We start from the raw sequence: 20,374 nt of genomic DNA, 5'->3' as shown, positions 1-20,374 counted from the left end.
CTACTTGGATTAAATCAAACTTTTGACTACCTTGTAGGGTGCGTTTTTGATAGATGGGTGCTCTGCTGAATGCTACCCGGTGCAGCTACTGAAACATAATCAAAATGCTAGCGAAAAGAAATCAAGGCTTGCCTAGGTGCTAGTGTTATCCACTGCTCGGCGCATCTCTAGCCTCAGCGACCAACTCTGTGCCATCCAACAAGTTCTCGAGGCGGCGAAGACACAAGATCTCGACGTTCCCACGTGAGAGATCTAGGCCCAGTCACGCTAAACCAAACCCTGTTAGGCACTAAGTTATCACTCGCTCGCACTCGTATGTGCCGCGTCCGCTGATCACAAGCTATGATCGGGAGTCGAATCGATTAAATGCCCTCGAGTTGGGTGAACTGACGCTTTTTTGTCACTTTTTCAGGCTACATCACGGTTACAAGCTCCCGTTTGGCAAACACGGTGGCATGAATATACAATAAGCTTTAGTATATAGTAATAATTGTTGCCACTGGGTGTGCAGATGAGAATAATGTGAGCGAACTTCCTGAAGTAGTGTGCTGTCGAAGTTATTGCAGGGAGTTTCCAGGTGGTCTTTAACTGCATTCTGGTTTCCCCCATAACCGAATTTATCCATGCCTCAATCCCCAACTTTTTTTTTCATCAGCTTTATTTTAAAACTAATTATGCTGGAACTGCTGATAATGCACCAGTTGCTCATGATGCAGTCGGTCATTGTTAACTGAATCCAAGCTTTTTTTTTTTTTGAAGAAGGTCTTGCGTCTTATGTTGATGTTTTTGCACCCTGTTAGGGAGGAAGAGGTGGAGTTTGGGACACTTGGGGCCTCCAAATCTTTTGAAAATTGCAGTATCAACGAAGCTGAAAGTATTGGCAATACCTGATCTAGCAATTGCTTACCTATCTGGGAAGAGAATATAGAATAAAGAGGGGACTGTAAATTTGTTGCGGCTAGATTTGTGAGTGAGACACACTTAGAGGCCTTTATTTAAAACATGGTCAGGAGACATGACACCACTTAGTGTTCTAGGGCGCTTCAGCGTTGGCAAATAAGTGGTGGTGTACGGTGTTTTCAGTAAGTATGCTGATACCTATCACATCAAATTTGTGAGCACTTTCAAGTGGAAGGAGCTAGTTTTCCACAGCCTGCAGGCCAGGCAAATCACTTGATTGTTAGGGGTTGCTGCAGAAAAGCTTAGAATCGGTTTTAACATTGCCTGGAAGTGCTCAGACTTTGACTTATAATGCTTAGACTTTCACAGTAAAAGTTCCTATACGGCAGCAAACTGACGAGAAGGCTCAAGTTGCATCAAGTTTGCTTTTGGACAACAATGCCATTCAATGTCCGTTATGCAAAACAGGTTCACATGCTGCGCTGTGCATGGCAGTACTGTGCCTATGGTTTAATGTGTTGTACATAGGATGTGATAGACGACACACAGCCGATAGTAGCAGGAAGCAGAAGATGAAGCAGCAGCTCTTGCATGCTCTTATACTTAAGTTCGAGAGAGCCAGCATCAATGCATGGAATGTCCCAATAAGTGCACTGCCTGCTTTGGACCCTGGATAGCGTGTCCGAAAGGCTCACGCTGTGCATGAATGTTGCACTTGCCAATGAGAAACTTATCTAGATGCCCTGGCAGTGCGTGAACTTTCGTTAGCCATTGTCGCTGGGTCGCCTCTGCCTGTCAGGAGAGCAAACCTCGTGGATGCCAAGGCACGTTGCTTTTGCAGAGTTGAGCACATTATGCCAAAGCCTGTCAAGTTTTGGGCTTCCTGCGACGCAACACAAGACATTTTCCTCTAAAAACTAAAGAACTGCTGTATATGGTTCAATAATTATTACGGATACTTTAGTGTTTCAAGTGCAAAGGAAACTTAGGTTTGGACACACCACAAAAACACAAGAAATTCGTCATCTAAATTTGTTTCAAAATATTCTCCAATCAAGAACAGGCATTGACCGGGCTAAATACATATTTAACCCCGACTATGTGTTGTTCCGAAGAGATCATTCATGCAAGGTAAAGAATACAAGTGCAGAAAGAACTGATCTTAAAATGTCTTTCTGAAAACGGTTTTCTGCTGGAACAAGTTGCCAGAAGGGGTGGCAATAATACAGCATAGCCAATGGTGCTATTTCTTCACCATTGTGACAAACATTTATGAATCTGTTATTGTGCCCAATCAAATGTGTTTTTTCTTTCCACCTGCACATGCCATGCTTCTTTCTTTTCTTTAACCCCCTCCCCCACCTACTCTCTGGAATGCCAGATTATTGCGCTTTGGGTACTGTGATAAATAAATATAATTACCAAGTAGTTTTTATTGACGCATTGCAAAGAGAATAGTAAACTATGAGGCATCCCCAGCCAAACCTTTCTATTTGAGTGAGTGACAATGTTTTGGAGCTCATTCGGCTTCTTCAGGGGTCGCAAGGAGCCATCTGGTTTGCAGCTTACCTTAAGTATGTTGCAGGGAGGGATGGTAAGGAGTGTGGCATTCGGGATGTGAAAGGGGCTATAGAGCGAGGGTATTGAGGTTGTGGAGTTCCATTCCTGGGTTATGCATAGACGGCCGCTGCAGTCTTTTCATTTTTGAGCCGTGGAGGGAGGAGCAGTCTTTTTGCATATACACAGGGGCAAGTTTGCCCCTGTGCATCTGACATTGTTTGTGGTCGTTTGGATGTCCAAGGTTATAATAAGACTGAAAAACTCACTCAGGAATAAGCCCGCAGGCAAACTGTTTTTTGAAATCTGCCACTATATGTGCTGGCTTCCTTTCGTCGCATGCTGGACCTGGGCTGAAGTGGCTCTTGTTGTGACCGCAGCTGGTCGATCTTTCAACTTTCTGCCATGTGCCCACTGGTCAGAGGAGGAAGGCAAGGTTGCCAGTGGCTTGTTCAAGCATTCACGAGCGCCTCTTCTCTGCGTTCTGTCACTCCAAGGTGGCTGAGAGGAGAAATATGGCGGTGGAATATATGTGAGGGCCAGAAAGGCGTTTCGCTGCCTCCGGCATTTGCAAGGAAAGGCGGATCCCTACTTGGGTTACGTGTTGATGTACACTTATCTGTAGCCATTTCTTATTCATTCAATTATTGCTGTGTCAGACCATTTCATGGTCAGTTTCTAGTTTAATATATTCAGGTTTGTCAGTATTACTTCACTGTGAGATGTGACATGTCACGTCATCGTCAGGCCACCAGGCAGCAACAACGCAGGGAGTTATCGTGTGACCAGCATGAAGGTGGAACAACCTAGAACAGATTTTATCCTTTCCTGTACTCACGATTATGATAGTGTGGTGACCTCTAGCAGCATTTGATAGTCACTATGAAATTCATGCACCAGGTACTGCAGTTCCACAGCAGGTCCCACAGAAAGGAAGACGCTTTCAAAATTACTGGCTGGTCCTTGCCAGATAAGTTCCACAGTACAATCTCTGCACAAGCTTCCTAAACGCAAATTACTATTATCATTTGTTGTGCCAGTAAATATATTCGAAAAAGAAAAAAAGTTGTGCAAAAATGCCAAGAATAAGCTGTTTAAAACATATCTTAGGGATGAAATCACATTTGGCCACACCCAGTCTAGCCATGTTATTGCAAGTCAGTGTCAGTTTCATTGGCATTACTTTGGTTTGGCTTTGCATGCGTTGTGCAATTGTTCCTGCTCAGCATGACACTGCCTGCAGAGACAGAGCTGCAATGCAAAATTCTGGTTGCATGTTGTTGAGGGGTATGAGCTGGAGAACTAGGAGGTACGAAGGCAGTTTGTCAAGAGCAAAAAAAAAAAAGAAAAAGAAAACTGTTTGCTGCAAAATTTCAAGAGTACCCATTAAAGAACAAAAAGTGCGGTTATGGTACAAGTAATAATTTTATTAATATCATGAAATATATTTGGTTTGGTTTGGTTCATAGGGTTTAGCGTCCCAAAGCGACTCAGGCTATTAGAGATGTCGTAGTGGAGGGCTCCGGGAGCCGGAGGGCTCCGGCTAGGGTTCTTTAACATGCACTGACATCGCACAGCATACGGGTGCGCCGCTGCAGCTGGGATTCCATACCACATCCTTGGGCACAGTAGCTGAGTGACCCTGCACTATCACTGCGGGGCTCAAATATATTTTAATATCGTAAAATGTTTTCTCTGATTATTGTTTTCATTCCTCTGTGTTGTTCATTGTGTACTTTCCGTGCATTTAGTTTGGGCTTTTTTTCTCTAGCCCTTTGCATTTTTCGACCATGCAGTTGGTGCGATTCTTGTCTGTTTCCTAATCTTGTCTTGCGATATACTTCCCAGGAATTCAATGGCTCTATTCTGCATTTAATCCATTTTGACCTAGAAATGTGGTTACTTGCTCCTTATGCGTTTTGACCAACTCAATGTGCAACATTTTCTTCAGCTGTCAGTATGTCTTTGTGATCTCTTGAATGTCATTTTGTTAGATAATGTTTGTCTCCGCTCGTTTTTTCAATGTTTCAGCGATATTATAGGCCTAGTTGCTCAAGCCATTCCTGGCATAGACAGGCCTGGAACTGAAAATGTAATTAAAATCTGGTAGTAAAGATTAATAATATTACTATGGAGGGCTCGCTCACCAGATCTCTTAAGGCAGCAGGCGTGCACATTTATTTTCATTGCAGTCTTCAACAAAAGAATACTGAGAGCTTTTTTGTAAATGATTGAATGAACAGGTATGTCTTATATACTAGTGCAGCTCATGCACCATTTGTTGCAGAAACCTTGCATTTGCAGGGGACGTGACTCGTGACCAGATTTAGTGTGTAAACTCGATGTCTCCTACTCGCGCAGGCCATATTTGGTCATGCTGTTAGTCTGCCTTTAGTGCTTGTTATAACATAGTGTATGCAAAGTATTTTCTGTTCCGGGCTGCCATTCCTCATTCTCCTTTATATCATCCTCGAATTTTCCTGCGCAGGAGGGGAGGATGCAGCCACGCAGTGTGACCTGCTTATGGCCGCCCAGTCCACAATGTGTGCTCTCAGAGTGACGTCGACGTCATCACAGTGTACCATCGAGATGGTGTCCCAAAGTGCACAGACTGTGAAAAGTGCAAAGGCTGTTTACCAGTCAATGCAGCTTTTGACCAAAGGAAGAAGTGCGTACACTTTCCATGCTTGCTTTTTTGGTTGTAGACATGAGATGGGAAAATGACGATCAGCTTAAAAAACTTGCATGCAACAAACTTGAGGAAAAAATCAATTATTTTCTTACATACTGCGCAAAACATCAGGCGTAATGAAAAAGATGATTAAAATGCACTCTCCGACCAATTTTTCGGATGCCCAGTTTTCTGGATATGCCTGATTATTTAGACTCTGCCATGGCACTGTCACGCGCTCCATAGAGTCAATGTATAATGCGGACCAAAATTTTGGCTTTTTGAAACTTGCCCGGTCAATATTCCGGACTTTTTCTCTCAATCGCAGTCAAAAGCTATGAAAAATTGCCGCACTGCCATTTTGTTTTTGTGCAGCCTTGAGCCCGTGTTGGATGCATATTCAATAGCAGGCACTGCTAGCTGCACACTTCTGCAAGTTGTAATTTGCTGCAAGCCATCACACATCCTTCAGGTCTCATTCTCGCAGCCAGTTTTTCCCTCCTCTATCGCCTCTGTCTCTCCTACATCTGACAGAAGTGGGGCAGCGACAGAGCTCCGCCCCACCCAGGACGGGCCATTTAGTGCAGCCGTGCTTCTATCGCGGGACCATACGTCACAGCGTGCATGTAGCTGCGAGCAAGACAGTCAGTGGAGTGGATCGGTACGCAATGAGTCTGCATGCAGACGATGTTCCGTGAGCATGGAAGGAGAAAAAAAAAATTAGACACCTGTCTAGTGCACCATATAGTGCTGCTGCCAACTGACAACAGACGCTGACTTTATTAGGTTTTGCAATACACCGGGTGTGCTAACTAAACAACTATGGCTGGCTCTAGCGGTGGCAGCGCGCTCTTTCAAAAGCGCGTGCCGTTGCTGCTTGAGTCCGGCCATGATGCGACCTCCGAGAGACCTTTGTGTTTCAAATCTAAGACACGTTACTTTTTTTTTTACACCAATGCGTACAGTAGACGACTTTCATCGCTCCTGCGGTGACACCCACTACGGCTGCCGCCGCCACTTTTATTTTATTTAAATGTGGCGGGGTGGCTGTCACCACCATTGCCACAGTTTTCAGGAAATAGACTAATAAAAATACATATCGCAAGCTAGACTTTTTAGTGTTCTTTTCGTGCCAGATGCGCAATATGTCATCAGTTCTGAGAGCAGGAGCAGGAGAGCAGGGTAGCCACTCTGCTGCCCAGTTCTGCCTTGGTCAGAGAACATCAGCATATATTGAGGTGGAAGCGGACCTACATGCTCAAGATTGCACCTCTTTAGAGATTGCCTTTTCTGTGCACTACTGCACTGACTGACCAGCCTTTTAGGCCTAGCTTGAGTCAAACAATCATGAGTCGTATTTAATTAAGCCAAAAATGCTATTTGGAATTGAAATTACCACGTCTGTATGGCGGTTGCTGCGTATGTAGCATATTCATTTGTGGAACTGCTGTGCCAGTTGTATCAAACTGTGCCAGTTGGGCAATCCTGATATTGTTGCTATAAGACTGGGTTCTCACTTGTTTTTGCTTTAAATCTGCGTCAAAGGGTCACTAACACTACTTAACAAAACCAGAACTGAAGGCGACGCATCAACTTGTTTGCTGTGTGCTTTTTCCGCAACTGTTACACAACGTAAGCTGTTCAGTTCAGTTCAGTTATTCAGTCGTGTCCGACTCTTCGTGACCCTATGGACCATGTCACGCCACGCTTTTCGGTCTCTCACTATCTTCCTAACATCACATAACTTCATCTGCAGTGCCTCGAGGATGCCATCTAACCATCGCATTCGCTGCCTACCTCTTCTCCGGCGACCCTCAACCTTTCCCAACATTAAATCTTTCTCCAGCGACTCCTCTCTTCTCATCAGATGACCAGAAGTAATAATTGAAATTTCAAATACAGACATCAGTTGATGGCTGAAATCGAAACTGTGCGAGAAAAAAGGCAATTATAAATTATTTAGTTGGTGTAAGGAATTCCACATCATCATTCATGGGTTCTCAAACTGGTTTCCTGAGCCTCTTCTGTGGATTCTCGAGCTAACTCTGGACTGGCCCCCTCCCCCTCTGCTTCCCCTGTCCCACTTTTTGCTGTCTATGTGGACCAGGTGCAGTACCTTAAAGCTTATCTTAGAGCATTATCTTATTCTGGCTCACTCCTCTGTTCCGTGCGTTCTACTACGTAGGCGCCGTCCGCAGCAGACTTTAGCATTGTGCCAAAATGCCATGGGCTGCCTGCTTGCCGTCCGAAAAATCCATGAACTTGAAAAAAAAAACTTTTTTCTGTGAAAAATCAGCTTTACAAATTATGATCTTCGACGCTTCCAGTGTTTCGTTTATATGTCGATAATAGGGAGTTACAGCATAGCACAATCCGCTACTGTGATAGCCTCCATGTGCCGTTCTTGCCCAGGCGCCTGCGCGATCTGATACGGTGGGCCCGGCTGCCAGTGCAGGTGCACTGGCTGGTGCTGATGCGGTAGGCGTGCACGCTGCCAGGAAGCATGCAACTCACTCAAGGTGGTCACCGGGTGCACAGTGGTGCCCCGCAAAAGAGGACCATGCTAAGCCGCAACCACTATAGCCCTCCACTTAGAATATCCCGGCCAGTCGTGCTTTTGTCATGTCCATGCCACTACACGACGTACTGTGACACGCAGGTCATGCTTATACCACCGAAGAATGCTTGCGCTGCGCGAAGCAATAACATTGAGTTTTTGTTTCCATTGTTAACGACGGTAGCAAAGACCGCGAGATGGAACTCGCAGAAGAAAAAAAACTAGCGGAACGAGAATGCACTGCCCCCTACCTCCAACCTTTGAGCACCATCCGCCTCGGCAGATGGTGCTCACGCTCCATTTTTCCGTCCAATCACACGCTCTAGACTACCTCGATGACAAGGCCAAGCATTCCCTTATTACCATTGCCTGCAATGGCAACAATGCACAAAGAGCCAATTAAGCTAGTTCGTCTGACTGAATCGCTTCACTTTCACGGCTGTGCAAAGCCGGATAGTTTGCGACAACGATGTCCACTCATGTCTATTTCATGACGAAAAAAAAAAACTTTCAGTCTAAAAACGATCTCCACAGTTGAATCCCGGTACAACAAACGCCTTTTCAATGAAATTTTCGCCACAACGAAGTATTTTGCATTTCCCGTGAAACCCCCATAGGACTTAATGTATTAAGATTTCCTCAAAAGCGAAGTACTTTGCGAGCAGATCTTCGCTTTTACAAATTTTTTTGGTAATTCTCGTGGGTGAGTGGCCCTTGTGTCTTGTCTTTCTTCAGAAGGTTGGTGCTGGAGAGCGACTTTCTCGTTCCCGCTGTTTATTTTTTTGCATTGCACACCTAGAAAGAGGGGGGGGGGGGTCGCATTCATACTGCACGTCCTCCTTGCGTGCACCGCTCATTTGCTTTTTTTTTTTTTTTTTCCCTTCAGATGTCCACGTGATTATTGAAGTGACGTCACGCCCCGCTCATTGGCTAACTCCGTTCTCTGTGTAAAAAAAAACCAAGTCCGCCCTTGCCTTTGCTGGGCTTCTTTGATTGATGCAGCTCGCGGTCACGGTGCTCGCGACCACCGTGCTCCTAGGTAGGAAAGCACATCATGATCACGTGCGAGTGGTGTTGGCTGGCAATTGTTCGCGGTCTCCAAGCGAAGATGGGCTGCTCAAAATCGCGTGTAAAATGCTCCAGCTTGTAAATATGATGTAATCTGCTAGCTTCTTTAGGGGCATCATCTGAGGAAACGAGCGCATTTCAGGCAGACTGAGGACTGGTGGGCGGAGCTTCGTGCCCTGTCGGAGAAAAAAAAGAAAGAAAAACGCTGGGCGAGATGAAAAGCGCTGCAAGAGGCCCACTCTGCATCTCCATTTTTCTTCTTTGTGTGTCCTTTTCGTTCGTGAGTGCATCGTTCAGTGTGGTCTTGTCTCGTCTCTGCTAGTCGCTGCTAACTTCCTAGGATGTCACCGCCAGCGAAGAAGCGGAAGTTTCTTTTGCTAGAAGAAAAAGCGCATATTATCGCCAAAGCAGAGAGCGGAAAGAAGGCAAATATTGCCGCACATTTTGGCATCGCGCCGAATTCGTTGTCAACGATACTGAAGAATAAAGAAAGCATCGGCAAGGCACTTGCGTCGGGCACTTCAACTCAACACAAGAAGGTGACGCAGCCAACATACAAGGAGCTTGATAAGGCTGTTTACGCCTGGTTTGTCGAAATGCAAGCCAAGAACATCCTACTTAGCAGAAGCATTGTTCAGCAAAAGGCCCTCAGTTATGCCTGTTTGCTAGGCCTGGATGACTTTAAGGCCAGCACAGGTTGGCTCAATCGCTTCAAAGCGAGGCACAACATCATGGAAAAAGTTTTGTGTAGTGAAGCAAGTTCTGCGGACACTGGCGGCACATCGGAATGGGTGGTAGACAACGTGGCTGATATTATGAGCTGCTACGTGCCATTCGATATTTACAATGCGGACGAGACGGGCCTCTTTTATGAGATGCTGCCGGCGAGGTTGCTAGATTTTAAAGGACAGCGTTGCCAGGGTGGCAAGCACAGCAAGAAAAGGGTGACTGTGCTGCTGTGCACAAACATGCATAGAGCGGACAAGTGCCCCCGTTAGTTTGGCAAAAGGGCCAAACCGTGCTGCTTCAAGGGAAACAGAAGCCTTCCCGTCAAGTATGTTGCTAACGGGCGGTCTGGCAAAAGGGCCAAACCGTGCTGCTTCAAGGGAAACAGAAGCCTTCCCGTCAAGTATGTTGCTAACGGGCGGTCGTGGATGACCCGTGCCATATTTGCGGACTGGCTTACGGCATTTGACCGCGACATGAGCAGGCAGAATTGAAAGGTTTGTTTGCTCTTGAACAATTGTTTGTGCCCACCACATTGACCACGTTAAGCTGTCAAGCGTTGAAGTGAGATTTTTCCCACCGAACCGCACTTCTATCATTCAGTTGCTGGATCAGGCATCATCCGAAGCGCGAAGTGCGCTTCGGGAGAGGCTGATTCAGAGAATTCTCTCGAACCTCGAAACTGGTAGGGAGACAGAGGTGGACCCATTCATGGCTCTTCAGATGATGGCTGCTGCATGGAACATGACCCGATTCACCTTTATCTACAACTGCTTCCAGCACGCCGAGTTTGCTGACCAGGAGGCAACCAGCACAGCTATAGCTGCAGAAGTTGACGCTCTATCATCGTCGACTCCGGGGATCAGTACGGCCTGGAAATCCCTCCAGGCTGCAGGAAACGTCTCTGGTGATATCGAGCTGGACAATTTCCGCAACGCTGATGCGGATGTGCTTGTCTACGAAGAGCTAAGTGATGAGGACATTATTAAAAGTGTTGGCGAGCCGGAAGAGCAGTCATCCGATGCTGAAGACGACTCCGCCCAGGATTCACCCGCCTTGGCAACCTCGTCGCAGGTGATGGATGCCTTCAATGTTATTAGAACGTTCTTGGGCTCTCACGATGACGACGTTGCGATGTCTCTCTTAACAGAGTGTGAGAGTCGCGTGACGCCGCTGCATTGAAACGCAAGCAGACAAAGCTTAAGGAATTCTGGAAATAAATTCTTTTTTTTTTTTTTGCTCAGGTCTCGACAACGAAATGCCGCGACAACGAAATTTTTTGTATGCCCCGCCGATTTCGTTGTAGTGGGATTTTACTGTAGTCATATATAACGCAGTGTCTAGAATGCAGTGCTGCTCGTGCGGTGACAATGCTGGCCTGGCATTCCGAGAATGACTCCATGATTGGCCCGGCCAGCTATGGACAGCAGCGATGTTTGCTTGGTGGGCGTACCTGATGGTGCTCGTTTTCTTTTAAAAACTGCCGTTTTCATTCATTTCGGCCATTTTTAAGCATGATGGTCTTGTTCAGCAGACAAAAAACTGTGAAATGCCGCACTGTACTCATTTTTTAAGAAAAACAGAAGCTATTAGTATTTGTGTACATGAGAACAAACCAATATCATGCAAGGGTCAACATTTATAATGTGTGCAGTACCAGTAGAATTCAGTCAGCATTGCACAATCACTGCTTGTGATATGCTGGCTTCCTTGATTTTTTCTTTCATAATCCAGGGCTCCAGGCTATTGCCACCTGTGAAAGCGGAGTAGTGTTCATCATATCCATGTAGCTCACTGAAAATGAATATTGTCATAGCTCTCACTGCACTGAAATCACTAGCCCATGACATTCCAAAATTATCACACTGTAAAAATTTAAGTGCCTAATGACCTTGGCCTCTGAAGTTCAAGGAACATGAAATGGATACACAGAGCTGTTGCAACAGCTTCAACAGTAAAAACTTCAAAAGGGATAAACGTTTTATACCCTTGCCTTCTCCTATCTGTAGACGATATGTGGGGTTAAGTGAGCTGAGACAGGTGGCTCGTGCTTTCTCCTCCGTGGCTAAATTACGGTCCCTCCAACTGCATGCCAGTTTTAATTGGGAAATTTTGAACATTTTTCTGTAATCAACTTATTGATCTTGACAAAAAAATGTTAAATTTTATTCAAAATTGTCTCTTAATTTTCGTGCCCACTCTACCAAATGAACTGACATGTGTATCCACTTTATATTGAGTACTCTACCTTTCATGATGCAGGCCTGATCATAGCTGACAGGGAGTATGGTGTGCCTCCTGGGGAAAACTTGCAGGATGGCAGCAGCACTCCTTCGCAGTACCCTAAGTCAAGTCTTTGGCCTAGAGTTTCCATCCCACGATGCTCCCAGGGGGAAAATGCCAGTAAAGAGGCGTACCTATCAAGCCACCTAGAGTCGCACCAGAACCGGACTGATCACCTTTGCTACCAGTGCGACCACTGTGGGAGATTCTTCAGATTGAAGAGCGATCTTGCGGCACACCTTCGCGTCCACAGGAGTCAGCGTCCATTCAAGTGTGACCAGTGTGAAAACAGCTTTACATGCAATTCTAGTCTGTTGGTACATCTTTGTACCCACACGGGTGAGCGTCCGTTCAAGTGCGACCACTGCGGAATGAAGTTCGCCGTGAAAAACACTTTAGTAGCACACATTCGTACCCACACGGGTGAGCGTCCATTCAAGTGCTACCAATGCGAAAAGACCTTTTCAGTCAAAGGCACTCTTACGGTGCACCTTCGTACCCACACGGGCGAGCATCCATATAAGTGTGATGACTGCGGGAGTAGCTTTGCTGGAAGGCCCACACTGAAGAGTCACGTTCGTATACATACGGGTGAGCGTCCATATAAGTGTAATGACTGCGGGAAAAGGTTTGCTGACAAAGTCACATTCAGGACACACATTCGTATGCATGCGGGTGAGCAGCATCCATATAAGTGTGATGACTGTGAGAGAAGATTTACTGACCGCACCGCACTCAGGAGGCACCGTCGGTATGCACACAAAGCATCCACATAAATGTCATTGCGGGAAAGGATTTACCAATTACCTTCCAGAATCATCTTCATACCCACATGAATGGGAGCACTAAAAAGCCATCTCATGGTACACTTTTGTTCACACACGAGTGCTCATCCATAGAAGTCTGACTTGTGCTACTAAGCAAGATTGGCTCACATTGAACTTGTGATGTACCTTTGTACTCATATAGATTAAACTTCCAGAAGTGCAACTTGGCCCCACTTGTAAATGCTTCTAAATGCACTACTTTACCTAAATGTACTAATTATGCTATTCCTTTCTGTACACTCATTGTGTTTATTGTACCAATAGCCTTACCTTTGAGAGGCACATGGAATGCATTTTAATTCAAATGGATTTGAGGTCATTAGTGCCAGTTCTGTCCCGTGGCCTTTGCATACTATACGACCCTTGCCAAGCATTTTTCCACAAGAGTGCAAAGCTGCTTCAGTATTAACTGCCAGATGAAGTTAAAATAGCACTTCAGTCATGAAAGATAAAACCATGTTAAAGCTTAGTTGTAATGGAGTCATGTCCATTTTGCAGCAGTGATAGCCACTTCTAGCTAACCATCTTGCCACATCAGCAAAGCAAGCACTCATATGCCTTAAGGTTATGCTGGGGCCAGCATTTTTTCAGTTTCTTTACCTATTCATGAGAAGCATGTTCTTACTTTGCTTCTGTACTTTTTTGAATGGGACTGATCATAATTTGTGCAGATGTCATACTAGCATGCTTTTGACACTGAGTCTTAGATTTTTATATCTAGTGCTGGCATAGTTTACTTCCACCATTAAAAGCAGAGGGACGGAAGCAGGTATTTTGGCATGTGTCTATAAGAAAGGTCATGGCACCACCTTAAATACTCACATACAGCAGAACCACGCTGTAGTAAACTCGGATATAGTAAAGTGAAACTGAAGTCCCAGTTCATGTCCCATAGACAACTGTACATTTTTCCCTCTTTATAGTAAAGACATTTTTGGTAAAAATCGGTTAAAGTAAAGTGCACTTGGCCACGGCAATGACTCCCACCATATGACATCGCCGCCCGTGCACTGCTTAGAGTCACGAGGAAAAGATAATTGTGTATTTGAAAACAGAAAAATAACACCCAGTGTCTTTTTTTAAGTGGCTTTACCACCGGGCCTAGCAGCAAATAGGAGAAGCCTACTTTACGGAGGCCTTGGAGCCTTGAGGGAAAGCATGCAGCGCATAGAGGAAAAAAAAAAAAGTAAAGCCGTCTACGAACATAAAAAGAAGGTGGCGCAGTCTGTTCAAAAAGTAAGCGAAAGTAAAAGTGCAGCAAGAAATAGGGAAGGGGAAGAAATGGGCGAATATTCACAGTACTGTGCAGCACAAAGCCTGAGGCAGTGGAGGCAAGAAGTGGAGGTGCAGCGTATGCAGTCTTGCAGCACTTGACTGCCATGTGCATTTATCATTTACCGTATTTACTCACATAATTTGCGCACTTTTTTCCCATAAATTAAGGCTTCAAAAAGGGGTGCGCAAATTACGCGAAAATTTCGTAAATGCCTTAAAAACCCATTCGCAAAAAGGATATAACGCACAATATATATATAAAAATGTGAGGCGTCATATACAAGCAAAACACTTTCCTTTATTAAGTGCACATACTTTGTCTAGTCGGAGTCGTTGATGGAAAAACTGGATTCTGAGCCATGGCTGACATCGTCGCGGCCGTCACCATTGTCGCTGGCGTCCCAAATAGCGTCATCCTGGTTCCGTCAAGCGCATTTGACAGTCTAGTTTATTTGAAGCTGTGCTCCACAATGTTGGGAGAGACCCTGTCCCACTCTGCCAGTATCCATTCACAGACTTCAAAAGGAGGCCTCTTCATTCTTCCATTCGGAGTGAGACCGTTTTCTCCCCTCACGTGCAATTTCCCTCGCCTGGAACTGCAGCATCTCGCACGACACTGCGATCCCGGAGGCCCAATGCTCGCGAACATAACGCACAAGTTTTTCTTCAACAGTGGGGAATTTACCTTTCTTAGGTCTCCGCAGTGCTTTCCTTCTTGGGCTTGCATTTATTAGCTCTGCCTTCTGCTTTCGCCAGTACCGCACGTGACTTTCATTAAGCTTGTACTGCCTGGCAGCGGCATGATTTCCATTTTATTCGTCAAATTCAATCACCTGAAGTTTAAATTTAAATTGACTGTTTGAGAAGAATCCGCTCAATAAATGTGGCATTCCACCATTGTGCAGCTGACAAAAATGTTTTCAACTCTGAGCCTTTTTTTCTTGCAAAAAAATTTATTACTGGTAATCATATACAGAAAACAAATTACTGCGACCAAGGCACTTTGCAAAGTAATCATTTGATACAGAATTACACAAAAATATAATACAAGTTGTTGATGGCATACAATTAATATTAGAGGTTAGAAGCAAGTCAGATGTGTAGCTGACATATCTAACTCATTTCGTATGAGCCCTGTTGGAGTGGCACAGTGGTTACGGCGCTCGACTACTGTGCCCAAGGATGCGGGATCGCCTGCCCTCGTTGGCCGCTTTTCGATAGGGCTAAGCAAGGTGCCCGTGTGTTGTAGCGTGTCAGGGCACGTTAAAGGACCCCAAGTGGTCGAAATTTCCAGAGCCCTCCACTACGATGTCTCTCATAGCCTGAGTTGCTTTGGGACGTTAAACCCTGCAAACCAATCCAAACCATTTCGTGTGCACTGTCCTCATGCTACATATGCATGACTATGCAGTGCATACTAAAGTCATGCATCAGGTACAGTCATTTCTTGTGTATTGAGTGCATGCAAGAAATGCATGCACAGTATATGCTGAGAGCCCATTCATTTGGACTGCACTATTTCGTTTTGCAAAGCTTCATAAAAGTGAATTGAACAAGAGTCAGTTTTGCCTTGGGTAATTCAAACTACATGCCACCATGTCTGGGCAGCCTGCGACTTGGCACATGAACGAAGAAACACTCTTGTGATAGGGCAGCTTAGTCACGTGGTTATGTCAACTCCAAAATGAGGAGACGATAGATTGAGGTAAAACCATGGAAGAATAAGTAGTCGAACTGGCATCATGACTTGTGCAGTAGCTGTCATCCAGGAGAATAGGGATTGATGAATGTGGCTGCCGCTGCTTACTTTCTGTTCCTCGTCTTCCGCTTGCAATTGCCCTTTATTTCGATCCCCTTAATTTGGAATATTGAGAAATCACTGTTGGCAATCGGCAAACAACCATTCTATGGCACCAGACAGGTGCCATGGGTTTCAGACCAGTTAAGCCATATCCAGTTGTGATTGGTTCTGTAGGCAAACCTCAGAGTAGCTGTAGCTCTAAAAAATAAGAAGTGCAAGTTGCTTAGTTTACAAATGCACCTGTTACAAAGTGTGATGTTACAAGGATGGTCCTATTCCTGGTAATGATTACTTTTGATTTAGCTTTATGAGCTTCACACCAGTTCATAGCAATACCAGCTATTGGTAGCACATTAGCGAGCTAACCAATTGCAGTTGTGCGGTGTTTCGATTATTTACAGTACCGAGTGTTTTCTGTGCTTCCAGCCACATACTTATTCCACTGCTTTAAAAATGTGTGTGCATCAAGTACTGTTCAGCTCACTGTGTGGTGAAACCTCACACGATTCAGGCTGCTTATGAAGGGACATTGCCACTGCTGCATCACACTACACAGGCCTTTAATATTTCGAGCAGTTCTGCTTTGACACTCCCAAGACTGCTTCTAGTAAGCATTGACGAGAATGCAAAAATTGCTCATTTGTACTGTTCCCATTTAAAATACAGGCTACCATTGCATTGCCCAGTTTTTGCCAATTGACCCTGTCAGTTTTTCAAGACCATTTGACATTTCGTTCCTCATATTCAAACTTTACATAATCCCATAAAGTTCGAATTAGCAAGCTTTGCCTCTACCTGGAAAAAGCAGTTAACTGCAAAAGCTGATTAGTGTTTGTGTACAGTGGGAAAAGACCATCATGCAAAAGTCTGCATTTCATGATAAATATGTGACACCAACAGAATTCGTATTTATGCAATTTATGGTGTTTAACATTGCGAAGTGACTAAGGCCATGAGGGATACTGTACTGGAGGGCTCCAGAAATTTTGACCACTGGGGGTTCTTTATTGTGTATTAACGTCACACAGGCACCTTGCTTTTTTGCCTTCATCTTAAAGCCAGTGCAGCAGGGAGTCAATGCTACATCTTCAGGTTTAGCAGTTCAACACATAACCACTGAGCCACTGCAGTAGACTCATGCAGCACAATCCACTTAACAAATTGCAATTGGTTCCTTTGATATGCCAGCTCTTCGTACCAAGCATGATGACTGCCTGGTTGAGAGCACTCCCTACATTATTTTTTATCCATAGTTCCAAACTGCTGGTGGCACAGAAAACAAATGCTAGTACTGGTGCTCATTTTGCCCATGCAGCTCTTGCGGCAAAATGACTATCTCAGATGTTGCTGCTCTGAAATCACCAGCAATATGAAAAACACTACCAAAATGATGCCACAAATTGGTAGTAGCTCCTGATGCAACTTGGCCTTTAACCCATTCGCTGCCGCGTGAAGCGCGCGCGGCCCCTCCTCCCGTACCGCCCATTTTCGGCGCTCCGTGCTGAGGAGCTCTTCTCTCGCATTCCTGCTTCGGTTGCAAGCCGTTAGAGGAAAAACGAAAACTGAGATCATGAAAAAGAAAAGAACTTTATTCGATCTAGAATCCCAAGCTCCGTCTGCATTAGCGTTGAGTTTTACAGGTTTTTCTTTGTGTGAAAAAGCTTGAAGCATTCGGGCATGTGTAGCGCGACTCCACACTTTTCGCACTCCCACCGGCTCTCACTTTTCTTCTTTTTTACTTTGCACACTTGGCATTGCCTTGAGGGGTTTTGTTTCACTGGATTCGGCGGGATCTGTCTTGGAAAATGAGCCCACTCGGCTGCTTCCAGACGCATGGGAGATGGGCCGGCTGTCTGGACCCCTCGTCTGCGGTAGCCGAGAGCTGCGGTTTCCTCAATGATTTCCTCGGCAAGGCGGATTTTCCAGTCAGTGTAGCTTCCTTTTTTCCCGCATTTCTTGGCTTGCAGAACGTAGGCGTTGTAGACAGCTATGTCAAGAATATAAAAAAATATCTTCTTATATCCTTTGGCATACCGCCGCATAATGGGAAATGATGCCAGCTGCTGGTCTTGACGGTCCACGCCTCCCATTCCCTTGTTATATTCCACTATAACTTTAGGTTTTAGCACAGGCTCGTTACCTTTGTGCTGTCTCTTTCCAGTTTCAATGATTTCTGCCGCACTGTGGCAAGTTGAAATCACTGTGACAGGTTTTCGGTCCTGCCACTGAAGCGCCATGATTCCATGAGAAAACATGGTCTCACACTGACCTTTCTTCAGACGCAATCCTTTGAACTGTTTGGGCATGTTTTTTCGGTTCAGTCGCACCGTTCCCACAGCATTGGAGCCACCATTTTTGATCGCCAAGAAAAGTTTGGGTGACGAATACCAGTTGTCCAAGTAAATGGTGTGGCCGTCAGCGAGCCTATCCCCAACGAGGTCAATGACGACAGCTTCACTGCACAACATTGAAGAAGTCGCATCTGACTTCGTGTTTTGCCCGGTGTATATAGAAAAATTCAGGCAATAACCACTGGATGACTCGCACAGCTTATAAAACTTGATCCCAAAACGCGCACGCTTGGAAGGATTGAATTGCACGTATTGCAGGCGTCCGCGGAATTTCATGAGACTTTCATCAACAGCAAGGCCTTCTTCAGCAGAGTACGCACTTTCGAAAGCTTTCAGCAGATACTCAATAACTGGACGAAGCTTACGGAGCCTATCATCAGAGCTTGTGGCTGCCGCACTACAAAAATGAAGATATTTTGACAGCTGCCAAAACCGCTTCCGTGGCATTACTTGTCCAAAAATTGGGGTACTGATCACACTCCTTTCTGACCAGTACGCGTGTATCGAGCTTTTTTTACTTGACTCATCAAGATACATAGCGCAATGTAGAGCTTCACCTCTGCTGTTGTCGGCAACCACGCAGGGTCTGGCTTTGAAAGCTGGGTCTCTCTTGCAAAATCGTTTGTGTACGCGCAAACCGATTCCCAGATCTCATTATTTAGTAGAGCATTTAAGGATTCTAGAGGAGAACTCGCGCTTGTCAGGGCCCCATTCATGCGCCTTTTCAGCCCAGGTGATCCCGTAAATGGAGCTCTTCTTACTTTTTCGGCACTGTCGTTGTCTTTCCAAATCCATTCAACCATTTTTGGACGCTTAGCCGTCGATGCGCGCGGGCTGTCTTCATGGGATTCTGGCTCGGAACCACTGTCCGGGTCGCTGTCATCCTCGGACATGTCCTCGGATGACGGTTCAGACGAGTCATAATCATCGTTAGACATGTCGTCGCCATCACTATCGAAGAGAGCGTCCAGAATTTCCGCGTCAGAAAGGCCGCGTCGAGCTCTGCGGTGCGCCATTTTTTGGAGGGGTCAGCGGTGAACAAAACACAAAAAAACTTGAAAAAAAGCAAGTTCTAGCACTGGGACGTGCTGCCACCTGTTGCACAAACAAACAAGTATTTTTCTTGGATGGATGGATGGATGGATAAGGCTGAACCCTTTGAATCGGGCGGCGGCGCCACAGGCCGCCTAGCCGTGAATAGTAATATATAGTGTGGACCTATTCTTGCCTTCCTTTCAGCCACCAATCAGCTAACCTTCGTTTGGTTATTTCTACCCTTTTAAAGTCTATTTTCCCTTCATTATCCTTAAACCCCAATGTTTTGGCTAAATCTGGCCCGTTGCCTTGAACTATAGGGCGGAGCCCTTTACAGGAAATTATTAAGTGTTCAGGCGTTTCCTCATCCTCCCCACACACCCTGCACAGCGTGTCTATCTCTTGGTACTTGACTCGGTACGTCTTAGTCCGCAATACTCCTGTCCTAGCCTCGAACAACAATGGGCTGCCCCTAGAATTATCGTAAATGTTTTCTTTGGCTATTTCCTGCTTGAACGTTCGGTACATTTCTAATGCTGATTTAGTCTCCATCCCTGTTTTCCACAGACCCCTCTCTGTTTCCTTAACCTTTTTCTTAATTGATAATTCCTGGCTGGTCCCCCTACTGCTGGCCAAATATTTGCTTGCCAATTTTCTTGTCCGCCTTCTCCATCTTGTGTCAACATTCCTCATGTAGAGGTAGCTGAAGACTTTCCTAGCCCACCGCTTTTCTCCCATTTTTCTCAATCGTTGCTCAAACGCTATCTTGCTGCCAGCTTCCCTGCTCTCAAAAGAAGACCATCCCAGGTCACCCTGCACACCTTGGTTTGGCGTATTCCCATGAGCTCCCAAAGCAAGCCTACCCACCCCGCGCTGTTTAATTTCCAACCGTGCTCGGACCTCTGATCTCATACACAGGACTGCGTTGGCAAAAGTCAGACTAGGAACCATCACCCCTTTCCAAATCCCTCGCACCACTTCATACCTATTGTAATTCCAAAGCGCCCTGTTTTTCATGACGGCTGCGTTTCTACTTCCCTTAGCTGCCACATATTTTTCATGCTCCGTTAGGTATTCAGCTCCAGTATTTATCCACACCCCAAGATACTTGTACTTATCCACTACTTCCAGCATGTCCTCCTGTATTATATGTTCGCCGGTCTCATTATCATTAAAAATCATGACTGCCGATTTTTCCTTGCTAAACTGCAGACCTAACTTATCTCCCTCTGTACCGCAGATATCCATCAACTCCTGCAAATCTACCCTGTTGTCAGCCATCAGTACTATATCATCTGCATACATTAGTCCTGGTAATGACTG

General features: G+C 45.4%; 1 protein-coding gene across 8 annotated transcripts in view; it reads left to right on the top strand.

Annotated features, from left to right (window-relative positions):
- The window catches only part of LOC146182437 (uncharacterized), a 40,905-nt gene that overhangs the window by 11,341 nt on the left and 9,190 nt on the right, over nt 1–20,374 (top strand). For 7 of the 8 annotated variants that reach the window (XM_084577537.1, XM_084577540.1, XM_084577538.1 and 4 more), the window contains 2 exons: nt 4,946–5,125; nt 11,742–12,353. In XM_084577537.1, coding sequence (XP_084433663.1) covers nt 4,946–5,125; nt 11,742–12,353 — 792 coding nt within the window. The remainder of the gene's footprint in view (nt 1–4,945; nt 5,126–11,741; nt 12,354–20,374) is intronic. The other variant, XM_084577542.1, reaches the window with a different exon arrangement.

Source organism: Amblyomma maculatum, chromosome 8 (genome assembly GCF_055883805.1).
Source record: "Amblyomma maculatum isolate TAMU_Amacu chromosome 8, ASM5588380v1, whole genome shotgun sequence".
NCBI lineage: Eukaryota > Metazoa > Arthropoda > Arachnida > Ixodida > Ixodidae > Amblyomma > Amblyomma maculatum.
The sequence above is the reverse complement of the archived record's forward strand: the minus strand, read 5'-3'. Positions and strand labels throughout refer to the sequence as shown.